This window comes from Nansenia antarctica (assembly GCF_963989245.1).
Source record: "Nansenia antarctica genome assembly, chromosome: 2".
Classification (NCBI taxonomy): Eukaryota; Metazoa; Chordata; class Actinopteri; order Argentiniformes; family Microstomatidae; genus Nansenia; species Nansenia antarctica.
Genome location: NC_137675.1, coordinates 73,817,546 through 73,840,209, shown reverse-complemented (window position 1 = coordinate 73,840,209; position 22,664 = coordinate 73,817,546). Strand labels below are relative to the sequence as shown.

The window sequence follows — 22,664 nt, the reverse complement described above, 5'->3', positions numbered from 1 at the left end:
CTTTGAACAGACACACCCCTGAACACACACGCACACACACACACACACACACACACACACACACACACACGCACGCACACACTCAGTTGAGTCATACAGAGATTTCATGGTTAAGATAGGGGAGTCCTATGGTATGCATCTCCATGGTTACCCTGCCATTATCCTGTTGTACATCTGGCCATCTATGACTCTTATGAGAAACATTTCCACAGTGTCCTCGATTAGGGACCAGCTCACAGAGACAAGCCCGTGTTTTGATCGATTAACGTGTGTATTGTGTATTGTTTTTTAAGATTTTGTGTTTTTTATCATTAATTATTCATCTGTAATTCATAAAGATGTTATCATGTCTGACTAATGCTGATTTGTTGTATCAGACGTAGGTAGTATCATGGATCAATTTCGTTGTATGGTACCTGTACTATATCAATGACAATAAAGACCATTCATTCATTCATTCATTCATTCATTCATTCATTCATTCATTCATTCATTCATTCATTCATTCATTCATTCATATCAGTTATACCTGTATGGCAAGCATCAGATCCACTCGGGCCGGGCCCCGCCCAGCGTTGGTAGGTGACAGGTATGCACAACCTATGAGAGGAGTCCACCATACTTTAGCCCAGTTCAGCCGAGCCTACAGACAGTACACTGACTGACTGCTGAATCTAATGCTAGTGGGAGGGAACCGTTGACATCCCTTGACAATTGGCGTGTGTGGAGTATTTGGACACTCTGTAGCCTACCTGTGCAGGAGGGAAGCTATTCTAGCAGACGACACCCAAGCAGCAACCAAGAAGCCTCGCCTCTCCCCGCGGAGATTGTTTCACAGATCCAAGCCGAACTGCCAAACAGGTGTTCGGGGAAACAGCGAGACCTATCAAAATGTTCAAGAAAAAGTCCAGCTCGAAGAATAGCGTGACCATCACGCAACCCAAAAAGTGAGTATCCCCCAAGTCAACTGTATGTACTCTAAAATGATAGTCTGTATAGATACGTTTATTTGATCATACTTGATTGAACTTTAAAGGTCGGTGCAAGTTTCACCAAATCAAATGTAGCGTTTAACTTTTTCTCTCGCTGTGATCAAAATAAGTGATAATCAACACGGACAGCTAACAATCAAACCTGTAAGTCTTTCAGGATTTTATTCGTACGCATTTTTTTTTTTTTTTTTTTTTAATAAGGCGAACATTCTGGGACATTTCGTAGCATGTATGGAGTTGGACATAACCACGTATGGTGGCAAGCAAAAGCACTATTAAAGCATTTTTTTTAACAATTAAATTGTATAGCCAATGTATCCTATGAACTTCCCGAGGGTGTGGTAACTTAAGATGTAAAATGTGTCAGTAACAGGTTTGATAACTTGACGTTCGGAAGACCGAGAAAAGACGATGTAATAATACTTTCAACTCTATTACTGGAAACAGTGCCATTATATTGGGACACACACAAAGAAGCTAAACTGTTGGATCAATTAATAATTTCCACACTTTCAGTTTTGGAAAGTATTGCTTTCTTGTCTTGTGTGATGTTCTTCTAAGGGGAGAGTGAGCAGGGAGCATATGCAAGCTGTCACTCAATAAGTGGGAGGAGGTCAATCAATAAAACCCCTTTGGCTTTGAACTTTAGAGATTCAGTCATCTGTTTCAAATGGTTACATGCTAACTTTAGATAATGGATGTTTCTCCTATGGTCATGATCACTGACTTACATAAAGAAGGGAATGTCTTGAGTGATGTAGAACATTGAACTGTTTCTTACTTGTAGGAAGAGGTTTAAATGTGTCATGATTCAGAAATGCAGTTTATAATGAAAACATCTGTCTCTGAATTGATACATGTGTATGTCATTAATGTTTTTGGTTTTCATGTATTTATCTAACATAACTTGCTTTGCATAACATTGGAAAATTAATAATAATAATTATTAATAATAATTGATTCTCTATCATTGATAATGTTTTTAAATATTGGTTAGGACTCAATGGATTTACAGTATAGCATTGTACTCTCAGGTTCACGTGAGAGCAGTACATCTATTGGTTACCTTACCTAACACCTAGCTTCTCTTCTCTTCCCTGTTGCTTTGCCTGTAACTGAAAGGGCTGGGCCAATGGGCGTTCCCATGGAATCCCAGCTATTCCAGTGCTGCCACACCCTCAATACACCACACCCTCACAATACTAATAAATGCTCTATACTGTACCTGGTACTGTAACTGTTACGGTTGAGGAACTTCATGTAGCCATTGGCAGAGTAGAGCAGAGCAGACTAGTAGGGACTTGAAGCTGAGAATTACTGTCTGGGTCTCTCTTGAACGTGATGATATAACAGATTATATAATTGACACAGAGGCTGTTTGCAAACATACCTGTCATTTTAGGACTTATTTGGGCTTTAAATGTTGTTGCATTTGGAAAAAGCTCTCGATAAGAGTTGATTGGTTGATTGATATTATAGGTTGCAATCCTCATGGATATGGCCATCATTACCTGTTTGTTTCAACATCTGTATCTTGTTACTGTCAAGTCAGTGTTACAGGTTATTTTAGCACCACTATTGAGCTTGATCACTTGAAAGACCCCTACCAATCCTAACAGGAATGCAGCATCCTTGACCTCTGTCCCTGTATTGCCCAATCACAAACCAGCCTGACACCAGTAAGTTCAATGCCTAAGAGCCTGGGCCTTAACCCAAGTGGATGAAACATTCATAGCATTGCTGAATGTAGAATAGCAGCTCTTTTCTATCTGCAATCATCTGAACATTCTCCCTAACTGAACACACCCCAGCATGCGCATGAGTCCACAGATTTTTGCCCCTGGTCCCTTTTCTTATTTACTCACAGAAACACTGTGTAGGTTGAAAGCTACATGCCAGTGCCACTAAGCATATTGCTCTGTTAGGTAGGTGGAGCATTACCATGTTGCTAACTTTTATCCAGTTATTTTAGTTTAACAAAAGAGAGAGCGGTCTGATGGAGGGACTAGTGGTCCAAAGGGAACTGGGCCATGGCTGCTGAGAAGCTCATGTACAGCCCTCCACTCCCTCGATGAGTCATGGTTGTGACTTTCTGTTTCCAATTTGTCCCTCTCCATGGACATATTTTAGTTGTTATTTGAGCACATGTATGGCTGCCAGTTTAAAATGAGAAAACCCCCACAAATCTCTTATGGGGACGAAGTAAACTGATGCCGTATTTGTATTTCATGTTGATGTCATAGGGATTTTATCGTAGTTCAAACAGCTGGTGAATGAATGATGTCAAGCTAAACACATTGAATTAGGGGCTAACAAGAAGGCCTTTAAACTTTAAATTTGAGGGTTATTCACTGGCACGTCTGTGAACATTTTCTGGCTCATCTGTCATCACTGAGCTGAAGGAGGAGAACATTTACCCTGAGGGGTTTTTAGGACGTGCAGAGAGATAGGAAAGGCAGGTTTCTCAAAAGTGTCCATTCAAGCTCGACCTGTAACAAAAAAAAGAATCAGGCTAAAGTAAAAGAGTGGCTTTGAATCTCAAGATGATATAAATGAGTCATCAGGGTATTTCAGGACACACACACACACAAACACAAACACAAACACACCCAAACACACCCAAACACACACACACACACACACACACACACACACAAAAACCTCCCCAAAGGCTGTCGATGTCCTGACTTTTACCTTAATTTTTTTCCAATGCCAGTTTCACAATAATCAAACGGCTGGGCTCACATTCTCTGTTCCCAAGATTCAGACAAAACTTTGCAACCACAGTATGCAACCACATTGACTTTTTGCACAGATTTAGCAACAGCCATGATTCCTCTTATTTCCTATTTACTTTAGATGTGATACAGGGGCATGGAAAGCTGACGATATGGGGCGATGCAGCTGTTCAACTGCTTTGAAGGCGATCATATGAAAAATAGTTTACATGACTGAAGTTATAACAACCCCGTCGGCTATACTATCTCTTGGTTTTACTCAGAGTATGTGGCGCTGTCGCTATCTGTGTGCCTGAAGCTTCACATGACATTCTCGTCAATGTGCTGCAACTGTGAGACGCCATAAGAAGTTAATCATATATATGGTACTGCAGGTAATGAAATGTGAAGGAAACCAGTCAGACCAGTTTGAAAGGGAGTAGAAATACCCTCCTCAAGATGAGGAATATATAATAAGACTCAACTAGTTCCGTCACAGTATCGCCCAAGCATTGTGCAATGACTGATGACCAATAAAGATTGAGTCTGTTCACTTAATCAGAATGTAAACACTTGTTGTACTATATTTGTTTTATAGTCCGCTATTTACATTACATGTTAAAATGGTAATTACTATGATGACCTGGTAATTAAACTGTTTAGGATTAATTAAAGAGAGAGATTGTGCGCTTGTGTGTGTGCGTGTTTGTGTGCATGTGTGAACTAAGAATAGCAGTGAGTTTGCATGTACAATATTTATGATCAGATGGGTCTGTTCTTGTCGAGTGGAGTTTTTTAAAACTGAGCCGAAGGGAGCTATTAAAGAATGGCTTGTGCAGGTCTTTTCACAAAGCAAAAGGGTTAGTGTGATGGCCTGGAAGCTTAGCAGCTGTTCCATTCAAATACAGTAGATGTTTTATGACTTCTGACACATGTTATTTCTAAATGCAAGACAAAATCAACATCATCCAGGGCATACAGTAGATGCCTGTACTGGTCTGTTTCTTCTTTAGCCAAATGAATATTTCTTGGCAAGGCAAAAAAATACAATTTACCCAAGCTGATATTGATATCTCATTTGTTTCTGTTTTGCTGTTTTTATGAAAGTCCTATGAAAGTTTGCCTGTCAATATATTTATTTCACAAATGTACCATATAAACAAAACATAACTAAAATAACTACTTTATTAACACTGCACTAAGCAAGTGTGCTCTATACAGATGGTAGGTGAGACAATGGCGCTACTGTACTGTCTGTACAGTAAAGGCGATGGGCTTGATAAGAACGCCTCCGTTGATACTATCAGCAGTGTCTCTGTTGCCAGTGTTATCTGAACCATGGGGAACCTGCAGGGAACAGGTTGTTTCTTGGTTCGTCGTCGGTTCTGAACCACATAGTGAACTGCACCAACTCAGTCACCGTGGACAAACGGGTCCGGGTCTACCCCAACACGAAGCCATGGATGACTGGGAAGGTCCAAAAACTGATCAACGAGAGGGACAACGCCTTCTTCGCAGGGAAGAGCACACCGCTGTACAGCTCCACCCGGGCCAACCTAAAGCGCGGAATCAAAGCGGCCAAGGCAGACCACAGAGAGAAGATTGAGGAATGCCTCCTGAGCAACGACTCCAGGCGGATGTGGCAGGGGGTTCAGCAGATGACAAACTTCAGAGCCAACAGGCTCACAGCAGCAGAGGACGACCCCCTGCTGGCGGGAAAGCTGAACACCTTCTACGCCCGGTTCGACGAGGGGCGAACGGAGGTAACCGCAACACAAACACCACTCTCTCCAGCTCTCAGCAGCCTCACCCTCACAGAGCATGAAGTGAGACGCGTACTGAAGGCGGTGGACCCCAGGAAAGCCTCGGGGCCGGTTGGCGTCCTGGGACGGGTGCTGAGAGACTGCGCCGACCAGCTGGCCAGGGTTTTCACCAACATCTTTAACCAGTCCCTGTCCCAGGCCACCATCCCACCCTGCCTGAAAACCTCAACTATCATCCCAGTCCCGAAGAAAAGCACGGTGAGCTGCCTAAACGACTACCGCCCGGTGGCACTCACACCAATCATCATGAAGTGCTTCGAGAAACTAGTCCGGGCCCACATACTCACACGCCTCCCGCCCAACCTGGATCCATACCAGTTCGCCTACAGAGCCCACAGGTCCACAGAGGACGCCATCGCGACGACTCTCCACGCCACTCTATCCCACCTGGAGAGGGGAAACAGCTACGCGAGACTGCTCTTCGTGGACTTCAGCTCCGCCTTCAACACCATCCTTCCAGACAGGCTAGTGACCAAACTACTAGACCTGGGTCTATCACACTCTATATGTGCGTGGATCAAGGACTTCCTGACCGACCGCCCCCAGAGGGTGCGGGTGGGCCCCCACACCTCCACAGCCCTAAGCCCCATCCTCTACAACCTCTACACCTATGACTTCACCCCCGTCCACCCCAGCAACTCCATCGTAAAGTTTGCAGACGACACCACCGTGGTGGGATGCATCTCGGGGGGGGACGAGGCGGCGTACAGGGATGAGGTAGAGCAACTGAGCAAGCTGTGCAAGGTTAACAACCTGCTGCTGAACAAGTCAAAGACCCAGGAAATCATCGTAGACTTCAGGAGGAAAAAGTCCGAGATCCAGCCCCTGCTCATCGACGGAGAGAGCGTGGAGAGAGTCTCAAGCCTCCGATTCCTGGGGATGCACATGCGGGATGACCTGACCTGGAAGGACAACACAAAAGGCACCATCAAGAGGGCACAACAGCGGCTATACACCCTGAGAGTCCTCAGGAAGGAACACAGCAAGCAGGAGATACTGGTGACCTTCTACCGCGGCGCAGTGGAGAGCATCCTCACCTACGGCATCTGCAACTGGTTCTCCAGCTGCACAACAGCGGAGAGAAATGCGCTACAGAGAGTCGTGAGAACAGCACAGAAGATCACCGGCGCCCCCCTCCCCTCTCTGGAAGAGCTGTACAACACACGCTGTCTCAGGAAGGCCTCCAAGATCTCCAGGGACCCGACCCACCCTGGGTACGAACACTTTACCAGGCTGCCCTCGAAAAGGCGGTTCAGGACCCTGGCCGCTAAGACAAACAGACTGAAGAACAGCTTCTACCACAGGGCCGTCCAGGCCCTGAACACAGCAAAGACCTAAGTTCTGGGCCCTGGACAGTCTGGACGGATTGTATGGCAGCTGCTGGACTGAAAAAATCAGGTGTAGTGCTGAGGCACAAACATGTACATTTCAAGCCTGCAAACTGTGACACTTTAAATAACGTGAAACAATACTATTGTGCAATATGACAACCCTAGTCGTCTATCTGTACAGTATAGTACAGTGGATAGTGTACATAGCCTTTATTTATGTAAACCAGCTCCTTCCCTTCTTGTGATTTTTTTTTTAAAAAGTTTTTTTTTTTCCCCTTTCCTAACACCAGGGGAGCCACCCCTCCTACATTTCGTTGTTTGGTACCTGTACTGTAGCAATGACAATAAAGTCCATTCATTCATTCATTCAACAGGCAGATGCCCGGAGTGAAGCAGGTGCACTGTAGTCATTCCTCAGATGTTCTCCAATTGATTTATACAGTACCTTCTTGAAGGTGGCTATTTCTTATGTGTTCCCTAGAGAGCTAAGATTGATTGAGCATGTCACTAAGATATCTGGAGCTTTGTTATCTATTTACAGTTAATGTATACTCTGCACTGTTTATCCATCCTTTATTGATGCTAGTCATTTGACTTTTCAAATAGTTTATTTATCCAAAATAGGTTGTGTAGGCCAAAGCCCAAAGGGAGCAAAGGCGACCAGTATTTCTTGTCTTATTTCTCTTATTCTTGCGGCCATATTTAAGTGTACCCAACACAGAAACACAGATGGTCTTTAACATTTCATGGAGAAATGAAACCATAGCCTTTTCACCGACACACATGATCCCTAAAGTTTCTCAGAGAAACTTACCTGTAGTTTTTTTCTCCTCCAGGGATTCCACTTCCGAGTTGTCTGATCTGATTGAGAAGCTGCAGAAGAATGCTGACAAGGTGGAGAAGAACATCTATGAAACGGAGCTGAACCTCAACAAGGTTAGTACAGCACCATAACAACCTGTAGGTAAGTGGAGGCTGATGGAGGTAGAACTGATCAGAGGACGGACTCATTGTAATGCATGGAACGGAATGAGGAATTTGTGTGTGATACCATTCATCATTCCATTTCATGCATTATAATGAGCCCATCCTCTGATTTCTACCTCCACCAACCTCCCCTGCTGTAGAGGCACCACCATGTACCATTATGTACAGTAACTCATGCAAACTATGATTTCATATCACACCAACCATACAATACCACACTAACGTTGTCTAAAGCCATAGAAATCTGCTCCAAATAGAGTTCCCAATAATAATAATTATGTACATATATTAAGGTATTTTGAGGTACAATAAATCTTATTTTATCGATTTTTCTCTAAGGGGGTGAACTATCCCTTTATGTGTTGTCTCTATGCTGTGTTTGGCAGGATGTAGGTAAGATAAATGAAGGGAAGCAGTCCCTGTACCAGGACGAAACCAATAAACGCATCCTCAACTCCCTGGAGCTGCTTACCGGCCTGGACGATGACGCGGTCAACGCCAAGCGCCTGCAGCACCCCCAGGCCGAGATGATCGAGCAGGAGTGAGTGATATACAGTACTACACACTGTAACCACAACACCCTCAGGCTGAGATGTTAAGAACAGAGTGAATCTTAATTCAGTCTCTCAACAGAAGACAGACGTTAATCTTAATGTCTCACAACTGAACACCAAGCTGTGCCCAGAAATATTGGTTTTTGTTTATTGGGTTTTTCACAAAAATCATTGAGAGGCTTTTTTGAGAGACACTTTTGTGATGTGAGTTGTGTTCTGTGTTGTACCAGTATGAGGCAGCTGCGTGAGAGAGTGATGAAGCTCAAAGAGGACCACGATCACATCTACCACCTGACCCGCTCGGAGGGAATGCCCAGTGTCAACTGGGGCAAGATTGTTGATGATAAAGTGGTGAGAGGCGACCCACACACACACACACACACACACACACACACACACATACACACACACACACATACACACACACATTAAAAGGTAAATTATTTAATTTTTTAAATAAGTTTTAATTTTCATGGTGTAATTGCCTCTGCTGCCACCTATGAGTGGAATACTCTAGTCAACATGTCAACAAGTAAAACTGAGTACTGGAATACTTGGAATACACTCTTGTGATGAGGTATAGTAGCACTGCCTGAGATATATAAACTCATGTGTCACTGCTCGGAGCTTGAGGATGTCCTCTTGACTTAATGGTAGATGTTTTCCCACCACGTGGTAGGAGACCCCGGGGTTTGAACAGTATGTACAGTACATACCGATGTACAGTACATACAGTACAGAAGGCCAGATTCCATTCCTTTTCTATGTTTTTTTAAATCTCCCAGGCCAACCTGAACAACAAGGGCTTTGGTCAGGACCTGCCCACCATAGAGAACGAGGTGGAGGAACACAACATCTTCCACAGCGAGGTGGAGGCCCTGGCCCCACACATCTCAGATGGGGAGGACAAGGTGAAACAGATGATTGTGTTACTGTACATGCCAATGGTTGCATTTCACAACAAGCTGTTTGAATGCTTGGCTTCAAATGGAAGCCTAAGTAACATAATTAGAACATAATGGTGCCAAGGAGGGAGTTGCTGTCAATTTAAACTTTATTGGCCTAATCTCTAATCTCTCTCTCTCTCTCTAGGACTATATCAGTGGCCTCCAAGTGAAGTACAACAAGCTCCTGGTAAGAATGACTTCATCCCTCATGTCAAACACATGTCACATTTGTGTCACAAACACCCCTCATGTCACAAACACATTTGTATTTGCGTATGTAAACTGATGATTTGAGGCAGGCTGCAAGCGTGTACAGTGCATGGGAATTGTCAATTATCTTCCTCATCCCTAAACTAAACACTTCAGTGGCTCCAAGTGCCGCAGGACTATATGCATTGTGTGTCTAACAAACCGACTCCTTGTCACCACCCCAGGTTAGCTCCACTGCTCGCCAGCGCCACCTGCTGAGCCTGAGGGACTACATGCAGCATTGCACCAACGAGCTGTACTGGATGGACCAGCAGGCTGAAGAGAGGGTCAACTACGACTGGAGTGACACTAACCTGGACTATCCCGCCCGCCAGAGGCAGTACGAGGTAAGCAAAGACACACACAAACACACACATACACACACACACACACATACACACACACACACACACACACACACACACGCACACACACAAAAAAACACCACACGTCTTAACATTCATTAATTTAATCTTCCAACAGAATTTCATCAGTAAGTGTCTGGAGTCCAAGGAGGCCACCATTACTAAGCTGAATGACGATGGTGAGAAGCTGATAGCTACTAACCACCCTGGGAAGAACGTCATTGAGGTATGTTGACAGCCATGTTTTCAGTTTTCTGTCGTGTTTTGTGCAACCACAAAATAAATCTAAAGCTGACCACTTTTTTTTTTTACCAAGTATCCCTTTAGCAAGTTTATGGGAAGTTATAGACTAGAATAGAATAAACATAGTGTTGAATATATAATAATAATTAATAATAAATATATAATAATAAACATCATAAATATGTTTATAGTCATATTTCGTAGTCAAATCAACATGTTTTACTCTACCGTAGGCCCACATGGAGGCGGTGCATGCTGACTGGAAGGAGTATCTTAACCTGCTCATCTGTGAAGAGAACCACCTCAAACACATGGATGAGTACCACAAGGTGAGTGGCATGCACACACACCACACCACACCACACACACCATTTTTTATGTCAATACTTTTCTTGATGCCTCCACTGCTGTTGTAGTCTTAACTGTCTGTAATTTAATTAATTCTCTCAAAATTCTCTCAAGAAAAAGAAAAGTAAAAAATTCCCCCAAGTATTATGATTTCACCTCAATTTTACAATTTCTTTGCTATTAATTTCCTGACATTTTGTTTTTCTGCAGTACCACAAGGAGGCCAGGGACACCCAGGATCTGCTGAAGAGGCTGGACACAGAGGTCAACCAGAAGTACAACCGTGTTGAGTTCAAAGACATGTACCAGATGGAGGGCCTCATCAGGGACCTGGATGTGAGTAGGGATTTCACTGACATCAACAGTATTCTTTTTTACCCTCTACACTGCTGCCTCTTCGTTTGGCCCCCCTTTACTTCCCTACAGTCTAAATGTGAAAAAATGCTGACGTAGAGTGTAAGACAGTTGACAGAAAAGATAATTTGAACAATGAAGAAGTACACATTTTGAATCCCCTTGTCCTTATTCACTTACTTAGTTTTTTTTGGTTGTACATTGCCTCAAGATGATATGTTTTGCTGTGTTTTGCTGATCTTCACTTTATTGTTATTAAAATGCCAGTCAACGCAGTTCAATAATTGTGTTTGTGTGTGTGTGTGTGTGTGTGTGTGTGTGTGTGTGTGTGTGTGTGTATACAGGACCAGGCTAAGGCCATGGACCACTTTGACGAGCGTGTGAACGCCCTACAGAAGCGTGGCCTGCAGGTTCTTCCTCTCAAGTTCCGCAGAGAAACACCCCAGAAGCTCCTTCCAGTCGAGGCTCTTTGTGAGTTTGACACTGACGAGGTAATACATTTTTTATTTATTTATTTAACCTTTATTTATACAGGTAAAAAACACATTGAGCCCCAAGGGCTAATTTTCAAGTGTGACCTGTTCACAGGCATACAACAACAACATCCACCACAAACAAATACAATACAGAACCTGGCCTATGTAGTCTAAAACTAAACTAAAACTACATAGTCTAAAACTAAAACTAGTCTAAAATAGTCTAAGATAGTCTAAAACTAAACTAAAACTACAAAACCTAAAACTAGACAGCTAAAGAGCTAGGGACAGGGAGGGGTCAGCAATGGGCAAAAGGGAGGGTCAACTCAATTACAAAATAACAGCAAATGCCTTCTCATACAGTATGTTAAGGAACTATTGGTCTGAATGGTCTGAATGGTCTTTATTTATTGTCATTGATATAGTACAGGTACCAAACAACGAAATTTGGGAGGGGGGGCTCCCCTGGTGCTAGGAAAGAAAAAAACACAAAAAAAAACAAGAAGGGAAAGGAGCTGGTTTACATAAATAAAGGCTATGTACACTATCCACTATACTATACTGTACAAATAAAACACTGTGCTGTACTCTATGCTATGCTATACCTAATCTAACATTTCCTATTCTCTGCAACCTTATGTACCCTAGGGTTGTCATATTGCACATAGTGTTATTGCACATTCATTTAAAGCAGTGGTTCTCAACCTTTTTTGGGCCAGCGCCCCCCTGTCCATTATCCAGGTCTCTTACCGCCCCCCATCAAAAAAAATTGCTTTTTTTCTTCCCTGAATATTAATGTTGACTAATATTCTGTGTTATATCATTTAAAAAGCATGTCACTGAATGCCAAATAATGGATTTGATTTAACTGGGCAGTTGGAATATCATTATCATTAGTTTACCAGAGAGCAGAAAAGCCATGTGAATGTGAATAAAAATGCTGTTTATGAGTGTTAAACAAACTCAGACAACATCAGAGAATACAAACAGACTGTTTTATGATGCTAATATTTATAAAAAATTTATTAGACTTTGTTAACACAGTTCCAATGTTCAGAGCACTGCGCTCTGGGAGCGCTCAGAGATGGGTGCTCTGACTGAAAAGACGGTTTTGCCCGAGCGAACTGACCGTTCGTGCATTTACGAACGTACCTACAATAACACTGCTGACAGCTGATCAATCGCAAGCAGACAGAGTAGTGGTTTCCTATAGCAACAAAAGACGCTGACAGCTGTTCGGAGTGCTTATGTGTTAGTTTCCAGGACATCACATGAGGAGCAACATATCACTAAAAAGCGATCGTATATTTTAGTTTGTAAACGTTAAGACGAACACATCGCAATGCTAACCTCAGAATGGCACTAGGGATAACATCCACAACAACACTTAACAGTAATACATTTATGTAATATACTGTGATGAACCTGCGAGGGGAGGGGACATTCGTAGCTGATTTCTCTAGGTTAGATTATTGGTAAGCGACAGAGAACTTTCCGGACTGGTTTATTACAATACGATCGCTTTTTTGAGATAGGTTGTTCCTGCTGTGATGTTCTGGTATGGTGGTATGGTATTAGCACTCATTTTAACTAAATTAAATAAGCTGTATTGAAAGGAAGCGAACGCATAAGCGCAGAGGGTAGTGTGTATACGCGGGGAGGGAGTATTTGGCACGACAGGCTTACGTCACCGGCGGGGACATGGACTGAGTATCAAAACTAACATAAGAAATATTCTCTCTCGCTTATAGCCAACAATTACAATGAGCCTACAAACTGAAACACATGTCACTCAAGCATAGCCTACAAGAAAAACACTCGTAGAAATTAAACAAGACCGTAAATTAAACAACACCTTATCGCTGTTAGATGAGCAACACAAATTAAATAGCCTATTCCTCATAAATCTTCGCCAACTGGCTAAATCCAAAGACAATCAACTATTTACAGTTATATAGCCTATTCCACTCCTATCCGTGTTCATTTGCGGGTGCTATGCAAGAAAAGGATGGCAAGGGTTGAAACATGACATTACAGATGGGATGAACCGGGGTTCTTTCTATCGTAGACTAGCATAGTATTGCAATTTCTGCACACATGAACTGTCAAGATTCTTCTACAATGCAGCTTACCCAGACACATGGGAAACTATCAAAAGCTCTGCCTTTGCTAGCTGAGTTTTTAGCTTCATCTTCTTGTTGACACTCTCACTTTAAAAATAATGTGGGCGCTGCGCTACGTGTGTCTGCATCACAGAGCCCGGCCAAGTTCAGAACACTGCGCTCTGGGAGCGCTCAGAGATGGGTGCTCTGACTGAAAAGACGGTTTGTCCGAGCGAAATGACCGTTCGTGCATTCACGAACGTACCCGTAATAACACTGCTGACAGCTGTTTTTCATGAGAAAAATACTTAATGCCAAAAATGTAAAATGTAAATGTAATGCGCGAACGCCCCCCAAGAACACCTCAACGCCCCCCTTTTAAAAATATCTGTTCCAGCGCCCCCCGATGTTGTCTGAACGCCCCCGTTGAGAAACGATGATTTAAAGTGTCGCAGTTTGCAGGCTTGAAATGTACAGCCAGACTATTCTAGTCTGTCAGATCTGGAAAACGGTGGGGCACGGAGGGTGCTAGGGGCTGATATTTGGGCAGGCCCGCACTGATCTCACAGATCTCTGCCCTTAAACCTCCTGTCAACACTCCGGCTCTTGTCAAACATATCAAACTTCCAACCCCATTCTCCTGCCTCCTCCTGCCTCCATCTTCACCCATGTAATCCTCCACACCTTCCCCTTTCCCTCTCATTTTTCTTTCCTCTCTCATCGCCATCTCCCCTCTCTCTCTCTCTCTCTCTCTCTCGCGCTCTCGCTCTCGCTTCCTCTTCCTCTCTCTCTCTTTTTTCAGTCTCTAACTCTTCTAATCCCTGAGTGTTTACTGCCATCATGACTAAGCACTCCGCAATGCTATGTCGTTTTTTCTCTCCTACTCTCACTCTTTTAATTCCAGTCCTCTAACTTTGGTTTTGTGTCCTAATTTATTTAAATCCCATAAGAAAGCCTGGGCTTGTGCTTAGTATCTTATTTAAGCCTCTAGGGGATCAGAACATACTGTAGGCTGGAAAGTGGATTTTGCTTAAGAGTGAGGGGTGCTTGTAAGTTTAAGGTGACAGATCAGTGGGTTAAAGTCAGTAATGTTATGGTTGCCCCATCACTAATATGGGGGAGTAGGTTGATGCTATTCGTAACCCACTGACAGGGTCAGATTTTTGGTTCATGTCAGAACTGTGGGTAGGGTAATGAAAGTGATTCTAGATCTCAGTTCAATTCAATTCAAAATACATTATTGATCCCAAGGGTCAATTATTTAGGCAGGGGTGCAGGTACATAACATAACAATTAACAAAGGACATCTCATTAACAAGTTTTACCTCAATCAGATCAGTATGTGAAACTCTGTGTTGTGTTTTGGTTGTCCCATGCAGGGTCAGATCTTGCGTGGGGAGAGGTACACCCTGTTGAGGAACAACGGGACCAAGTGGGATGTGAAAGACTCAGCCGGGCGTCAACTCACCGCCCCGGCGGTCTGCTTTCTGATCCCCCCCACTGACCCTGAGGCTGTCTCTGTTGCTGAAAAGTGAGTGTGTGTGTGTGTGTGTGTGTGTGTGTGTGTGTGTGTGTGTGTGTGTGTGTGTGTGTGTGTGTGTGTGTGTGTGTGTGTGTGTGTGTGCGCGCGTGTGTGCGTGTGTGCGTGCAGGTGCATGTGCGTGCAGGTGCATGTGCATGTGCATCTGCTCACACACTCAAATTCATGTGCATGTTACACATCAAACACCCTCAGACTCATGGGTCTAAACATGAGTTCACCGTATGATTGCAGTATATTTGTACAGTGTACATACAACAGTATGTCTGTCTTGTCAGTCTGGCCAACCAGCAGAAGGGCATCAAGCAGAAGGTTTCTGCCAGTAAGGGAACCCTGCAGGAACGCCTGGGGGAGCTGCAGAAGCAGACCACCAGTGGCAGTGGTATGTACTGAAATGTAACTGAATTCAAACATTGCTCAAACTCACTGAAAAAACTAACCTCCCGATACTTATATACTTACAACATTTCATTAAACAACCTAACCTTGTGGTACAAGAAGCTCTAATACATTTGTGACAGCAGCTGGTGAAACCAGGAACAAGTCGCCAACCAATCAAAATGACTTTTATTGGGAAAAATGTAAATAAATGTCATTGTGTGTCATTGATTTTCAACAACGCAGAAATTTGTTTTAATTTTTCTGAATAAATGTCTGAACGGTCCATCACTTGTTCCTGGTTTTACCAGCTGCTGTCATATTTATCAATTAGCCCACATGAGAATACTATAGTTTCAATCAGTATTATTACTCACTCTTTACCCATGTGTTCTCACCACCATATATACTTGTGACTCTGTGTGTGACCTCAGACAATCAGGAGCAGCAGTGTCGCCAGCTGATGGCTGGTCTTGACAAGGTGACCAGTGATCTGGACAAGCAACAGAAAGCCATCTATACTCGAGTGCGCCCCCCTCTGGAGCAGACCAGGCCACTGCAGGACAGTGCAGATCGCCTGCAGGATATGAAAGTAACTCATCATCCTAATCTCTCTCTCTTATCTATCTGCATACTTACCTATTACTAGTCGTTGTCAGTCTATGAAATAAAAATAAATATTGTCAGGAAGTGGTGGATTAGTCTAAATGCTCATCCCATATTCTCCCAATAGGACACTGAGGCTGCAGTTCGGAAGATCGAACCGGAGAAGTCCTCCAAAGTGAAGGAAGCGGAGACATTCCTGACCTCAAACCCCAAATGTGCTAGTGCCCCTCAGCTCTACGCCAAAGTTGACGAGGCCAACAACAAATACGACAAGATCAACCTGTTGCTGAAGTGCTCAGAGGACAAGTATGTATCTTTTCATTGAATGGGCTTCAGAAAGGTGCGGGAGAAGTAGGACAAACCTGCACATATGTGTCACATGAATCTTATGTCATACGATCTGTTTCTTTACAGACTTCAGAATTCCAATCGCTTGGAGAACTCTCTTCAAAATGGGAAAACTTTATTGTCCACTTACGAAAACAAACTGGCTAGGGAGGAGGTTGCCCCGGCAGACATGGCTTCACTGGAGAAGACACAGCGTGACCTGGCTGTAAGATGCAAGCACTTATCACACAAGTCAGAAGTTTGATTAAAAGCTCATAGATGTACAAAAAATATAGCAGATCTCCTGTTGACATCAATGACTCATTAAGCATGACTTACCCATGATTCAACACACCTTCCTGCCCTGACAGGATACTGCAGCAGAGCTGAAAGCCAAGAAATCGGCCATCACAGAGACTGAGCAGAACCTGCGCGCAGCCAAAGGCAGCTGTGACAACATGGTCACCAAGCTGCAGGAGCACTGCCCTGACATTGAGAGGCAGGAGGCCGAGGTCCAGAAACTCACCAAGCGATACGACAACCTCAACAGGCAGATTGATACAAGGTGAGAGGATTTTTTTCACTTTGAGCACCTGCCCATCCAAATATTTGCACATCCCATACACACTATTAATGCTCCGAAGTGAATTTGTGTACATAGAGACGACCAATCTTTTGACTTTGCAGATTGTGCTGACATTTAAATTACTTACTGTAATGAGTCTTATGAAATTGTGTTATGTTACAGATCTCAGAGCTTGCAGAGAGCCAAGACGTCATACGGCAACTATCGCAACGACTACGATAACCTGAACAGCTGGCTCTCACGTGTGCCGAACTATGAACCTCGTGAAACCGATGATGTCAGACAAGTGGAGACCAAGCAGAAGAACCAGAGAGTAAGTGTTTTCAGTGTGTGTGTTTTTTTTTTTTTTTTTGTGATCAAGATTTTTTATTGCTTTTATCAACACATAACAATGACAATACAGAACAAGAAGGGAGGGGAGGGAAAAAAGAAAGAAAACAAAAAAGAAAAGGGGTAGTGTAGCAGACAAGTCACAGCCAAATAGTAGAAATACAACACAATCCGGATTGGGGTAAATGGAAAATCAAATCATAGAGCAGTCAGGTTAGTCAAGTTCAATGAAGTCAGTGTGTTTTTTTAAATATACATATATATGTATACTATACTGTATAAATTGTGTGAATTATTATAAAACATGTTTGTTGCTCTTCTCTTTTCCACAGAACCTGCTCTCTGATATTGCAAGAAAGGAGTCCGACTTGAACAATGTGTCGAAAAACGCACACCTTTACCAAGAGGCTATCAAGGTAGAGAAATTAACACTAATAAAACCCCTTTTTGATACTACTACTAGGAGTAAGTATTTTATTTATTTAACTTCACATAGTTTATTTGACCTATACTGTGTCTCTTTCAAGAACTACGAGAATGAGACTGAGAAGTTCAAGTCTATGCTTGACCTTGAGGACGGACTAGTCCCCCAGACATACAAGAGGAGCAGACTAGAATCACCTGCACTGAAGGTCAAGGGAGAGGTAAGGAGGAATATAATGTGATTTTATTTGATTTTATTAATTCATCTGAAAAACTGCAGAACTTACATGACAAGAGATAATTCATACATGACAAAAAATATTAGCAGCGTACACAACAATTTTAAGGTAAAAAATATTTCAAGGGGGCAAAGCAAGGGCAGGTAGCAGTCATGGTAGCCATGCTGTGTTTTTTTGTGGGTCTAGATACTGTCATTGTACAGCCTAACTGCAGTATGAATGTGTATTTGGAAATGGGCCTAATTGTATCAGAATTTTATATTCAAATTAAAATGGTTAAATTACATTGTTTATAAACAATGGAGTAAAAAAAGCTTTTGGGTTCTGATAGGGTAAGACAGTTAAACTATACTCATGAGACATGTATAGGCTATATATACATACAGTATATATATAGGCAAGTTATAGTCTTCTAGCTATTTCTAGCTACTAGCTATTTTTTTTATTGTTTACAGGAATCTGCCATTGAGGCTAAATTCACAGAAGTGAATGCAGTTAATAAGCAAAGGCTTATGAATCTGGAGTTTGCCCAAAGTCTTCTGAATCAGGTGAGATATTCTTGGACTTTTTCGTCACATGATAATCATTCTTCAAATTAACTGTAATAAATCTAAATCATTTTTGAATGCATGTCCTTACCATTTTCTTTTAATAACAACATAATTCTCGCCCTCTGTTCCAGCAACCAGAGATCCCTATGATCCAGGCAAGGAATGTCCAATCCGTGAACTCTGCCCCACCAGGAGAGGAGCCTTGGAGGATCAAAAAGCAACTGGAGGATGAGATCCAGAGGAGGGAGCAGCTGGAGAAAGAACTGGAGACCATCCAGACCGACATCTACGTATTAGAGGGCCAGAAGCCCCAGGACACCATTGTCAAGAAAGAGCTCATCAAGAAGGTCCCAGACCCTCAGCTTGACGAGGAGGTCCACAAGGCCCAGCAGAAGCTGTCAGAAGAGCGCCGGACCACCCGCGTTCTAGAGAACGACCTCGAGGCCCTGACACTGAAGCTGCATGGAATTGAGACTGAAGTCAAGGAGGGGGCGCAGCAGTACACCGTGAAGGAAGTCCTGCGCATCGAAAGGGATCGCGGGCAAGAGGAGGAGTTGCGCAAGCTCCGGGAGGAGCTGGAAGAGCTGAGGAGGCAGAAGACTATCAAAGACAATGAGGTGATCAATATCCAGAGGCAGGTGACGCTCTTGGCCCAGGAGAAGTCCAAGGAGCAGGAGGTGATCACAGAGGAGGAGGTGATCAAGGTCCAGAATGACCCACAGCTGGAGAGCGAGTACCGGGTGCTCCTGGACAGGAAGCAGAAGGAGACAGAAGGCAGGAAGGAGCTGGAGGATGAGCTGCGCTTCCTGCAGGAGAAGCTCCGCAGGCTGGAGAAAGAGAAAGCCATGGCAGAGGAGAAGATCTCCATCAAGGAGGTCCTGAAGGTGGAGAAGGATATTGTCTTTGAGAGGGAGGTGGAGAACCTGAGGAGGCAGCATGAGGATGAGAAGGCCAAACGCAGGTCGTCCCAGAGAGAGAAGACAGACCTTCAGAGGAAGATCACCAGTATGGAGGAGGAAAAATCAAAGGTTATAGTTCAGGAGAAGGTGCGAGAGATTGTCAGACCCGACCCGAAGGCCGAGAATGAGGTAGCCAACCTTCGTATGGACCTTGTGGAGCAGCAGAGACGATACAGGGACACAGAGCAACAGCTGAAGACTAACCAAGATGAGCTGAAGATGCTGAGAAACAGAGGCCCGCAGGTGGAGATCAAGGAAATCATCAAAGAAGTCATCAAGTACAAGACTGACCCGCAGACTGAGAGCGAGCTGGAGAAACTCCGCAACGAGATTGTGGACAAAACCCACCAGACAGAGAAGTCAGAGATGGAGATCAGGCAGCTCAGGGATGAGATACAGAGGTGGAAGGACACCAAACCCCAGGTGCAGACCAAAGAGGTGGTCAATGAGGTGCTGCAGTATAGAGAGGACCCCAAGACCAAGGAGGAGATTGAGACCCTCAAAAGGAAGCTGTCGGATGAACAAAAGAAACGCCTGGACCTGGAAAGAGAGAGGTCGACCACTGAGGAGAAGATCAGGGTGAGGAAGATTGACCTCTCCCAGATCAGGGAAAAGGTTGTCCAGCAGGAAGTGGTCAAGATGGAGGAGGACCCCTTGCTAAAGTCTGAGTGTGCCACCTTCACTCAGAACATCAACAATGAGCAGAAGCAGAAAGAGAGCCTCAAAGAGGAGCTCTACCGGCTCCAGAGACAGAAGGCTGACCTGGACCTACAGCTGGAGGAGTTGGAGAGTGAACGCAGGGCCAGACGAGATGCCGAACTGGAGATTCAAAGATTGAAGGTCAGGCTTAATGAGATGGAGATCCGAGACAAGGAGAACCGAGAGAAGGTGACTGTGAAACAGAAGGTGGTACTGCAGCAGGATCCTCAGCAAGAGAAGGAGCACTCCATTCTCAGACTGCAGGTGGAGGAGGAGAAGCACAAGCGCACACTGCTGGAGAAGGAGCTCAACGTCCTGATCCAGCAGCAGCACACCCTGGAGAAGATTGAGGTGAAGGAGAAGGTGGTGCGTACAGAGAAGGTGCAAGTGGAGAAGGACCCAGAAGCAGAACTGGAAATACAGAGGCTGGGAAGGACCCTGGAGGAGGAGAAGAGGAGGAGACAAGAGCTGGACAAAGAGTTGGCCACCATCACTTCCCGCCTCTCTGATATGGAGTTTACCAACACCAAGTCCTCCAAGGAGCTGGACTACATCCGTGATGAGAGCAGCCGGCTGCAGCTGGAGAACCAGCGCCTGCAGAACGACATCCGTAGGCTCCAATCCGAGATTCAGATCACATCCAAAGAAACCCGGCACATTACAGAGTCTGCACCCGTTGAGAATGGAAAGAACCTGGAGTTGAGGCTGGAATCGCTACAGAAGGAGCTGAAAGAGCTGAGAGGAATCACAGGTGAGAAGGATGAGGAGATCGAAAAACTTCACAAGAGCTTGTCGGCCATAAAGATCAAGAGGGAGCAGAGGGAAAGCCACCTCCGCAGGTCCATCGTGGTCATCGACCCAGACACAGGGAAGGAAATGCGGCCGGAGGAGGCTTATAAGTTGGGGCTCATCGACTGGAAGATGTTTGTCAACTTGCAGAGCCAGGAATGCGACTGGGAGGAGATTTCTGTCAAGGGGCCCAAGGGAGAGTCCTCTGTTCTTCATGACAGGAAATCGGGAAAGAAGTTCTCCATCGAGGATGCCCTCAGGGCTGGGAACATCACAAACCGCCAGCTGCTGCAATACCAAAACAAAGAGATCACTATCCAGGAGTTTGGTGTCATGGTGTCTGGCAAGAACATGTGAATGAGGGAAATCTGACAAATCTATTTTTGTATCTCATGAGTTTTAAATGTGTGTTAATCTCTGTCTTGATTTAATATTTTACTAATATTTTAATTCTGACATTCATCTATGTTGAATTTACATTATTTTCTGTCTTTACAATGCACTGTAATATTTATTTTCTAAACACCATATAAATGCTCAAACTGGTGGTTCTGGTTTTTAATGAGGTCTGTTGTGGCTATGGTTATGACCAATTTAATACATTTTAAATGGTTGGAAATTTGGGTTCTATCCCTAAAATGAGCTTGAATATCTTACACTGGGTACAGAGCATAGAGGTCATATGTGTCATGTCTCTCTTGTTTTGCTGTGGGAATATGAACAAACACAAGGATGTTGATTAAACATCAGCCTTTCTTTGTGTTATGCTACTATAAACATTCTCAGCTGTCTGTTTTACATATCTGGCATCCTAAATAAAGAAGTAAAAAGTTAATGGGAAAATGTGTTGTGTGTTTAGTACAATTTCAAAGACGGACATATATTATTTTTATTTATGTCTTAATGTCAAACGCATCTCGTGAATTATAAAATACATCGGAATCCAGTTTCCTGTTGACATCAAGAGTAGCCCTGATCAACCAAGCCTTTTTTTATTTTGAGTGTACAATTGATAAGATAGAGAGAAAAAGTCCTGCCAGCAAAAGCTGGCAAAACCCTACACATTTTTGCCATATGCTGTACACTAGTACATTAGCTCCACAGCAAGGTCAAAATTATCAAATCAATTCAGCCTGAAGGTCTCTACAGACCCCACAGGGCTTAGGTAGGAAATACACCAAAATGAAATTACAACAATTAATCCCAGGATTTTTACAAAATTACAAAATCCTGCTTGGACAGAGAATCTAATCTTATGTTATGTAAGAATAAAAATGATTCATATGGCTATAATCTTTGCACCTTGACTTTTCCCTAAAACATTCAACCTCCAAGACATCACTATCCTGTCTTTCTAAATGAGAAATATCTGAAATCTGTCAGAATTAGAATCTGCATTATTATTATTATTATTATTATTGCTTGGATAAAGCTGGGTTAAGTATGAGGAAATTATGTTTATCACTATGTTGATGTGATCTCGTAAAACAAGCAAAGCAACGATATAGCTAGTGTGTCTTTGAATGTAGAAACAGTGCTAGGCCTATCCCTGTCAAGCCCGTGGTGATGTGAAGAAGGTTGACACGGTGTCTATGGCTGCGTTCGTAAATTTGCTCTAAGAGCGCCGGAGCGCACACTGGGTCCAACGTCATAACGGGACTAAGACATTTGATTGGATAAGAGGCATTCCACGAGTGCTGATCAGATTCCAGAGCGAATTTACGAACACAGCCTATATTCCCATTTGTT

At 43.6% G+C, this 22,664-nt stretch overlaps 1 protein-coding gene across 1 annotated transcript; it reads left to right on the top strand.

The window, feature by feature from the left end:
- Window positions 1-891: 891 nt before the first annotated feature.
- Window positions 892-21,272, top strand: ppl (periplakin; the record flags this gene model as incomplete). The annotated part of the gene is made up of 22 exons (XM_080524850.1): window positions 892-947; window positions 7,700-7,799; window positions 8,237-8,391; window positions 8,635-8,755; window positions 9,190-9,315; window positions 9,497-9,538; window positions 9,786-9,947; window positions 10,084-10,191; window positions 10,442-10,537; window positions 10,767-10,892; window positions 11,255-11,401; window positions 14,868-15,019; window positions 15,307-15,410; window positions 15,841-15,998; window positions 16,140-16,318; window positions 16,427-16,565; window positions 16,711-16,904; window positions 17,088-17,238; window positions 17,588-17,671; window positions 17,783-17,899; window positions 18,373-18,465; window positions 18,600-21,272. The coding sequence occupies 22 exons, from the start codon at window positions 892-894 to the stop codon at window positions 21,270-21,272; spliced, it is 5,283 nt and encodes a 1,760-aa protein (XP_080380976.1).
- Between the last annotated feature and the right edge of the window lie 1,392 nt (window positions 21,273-22,664).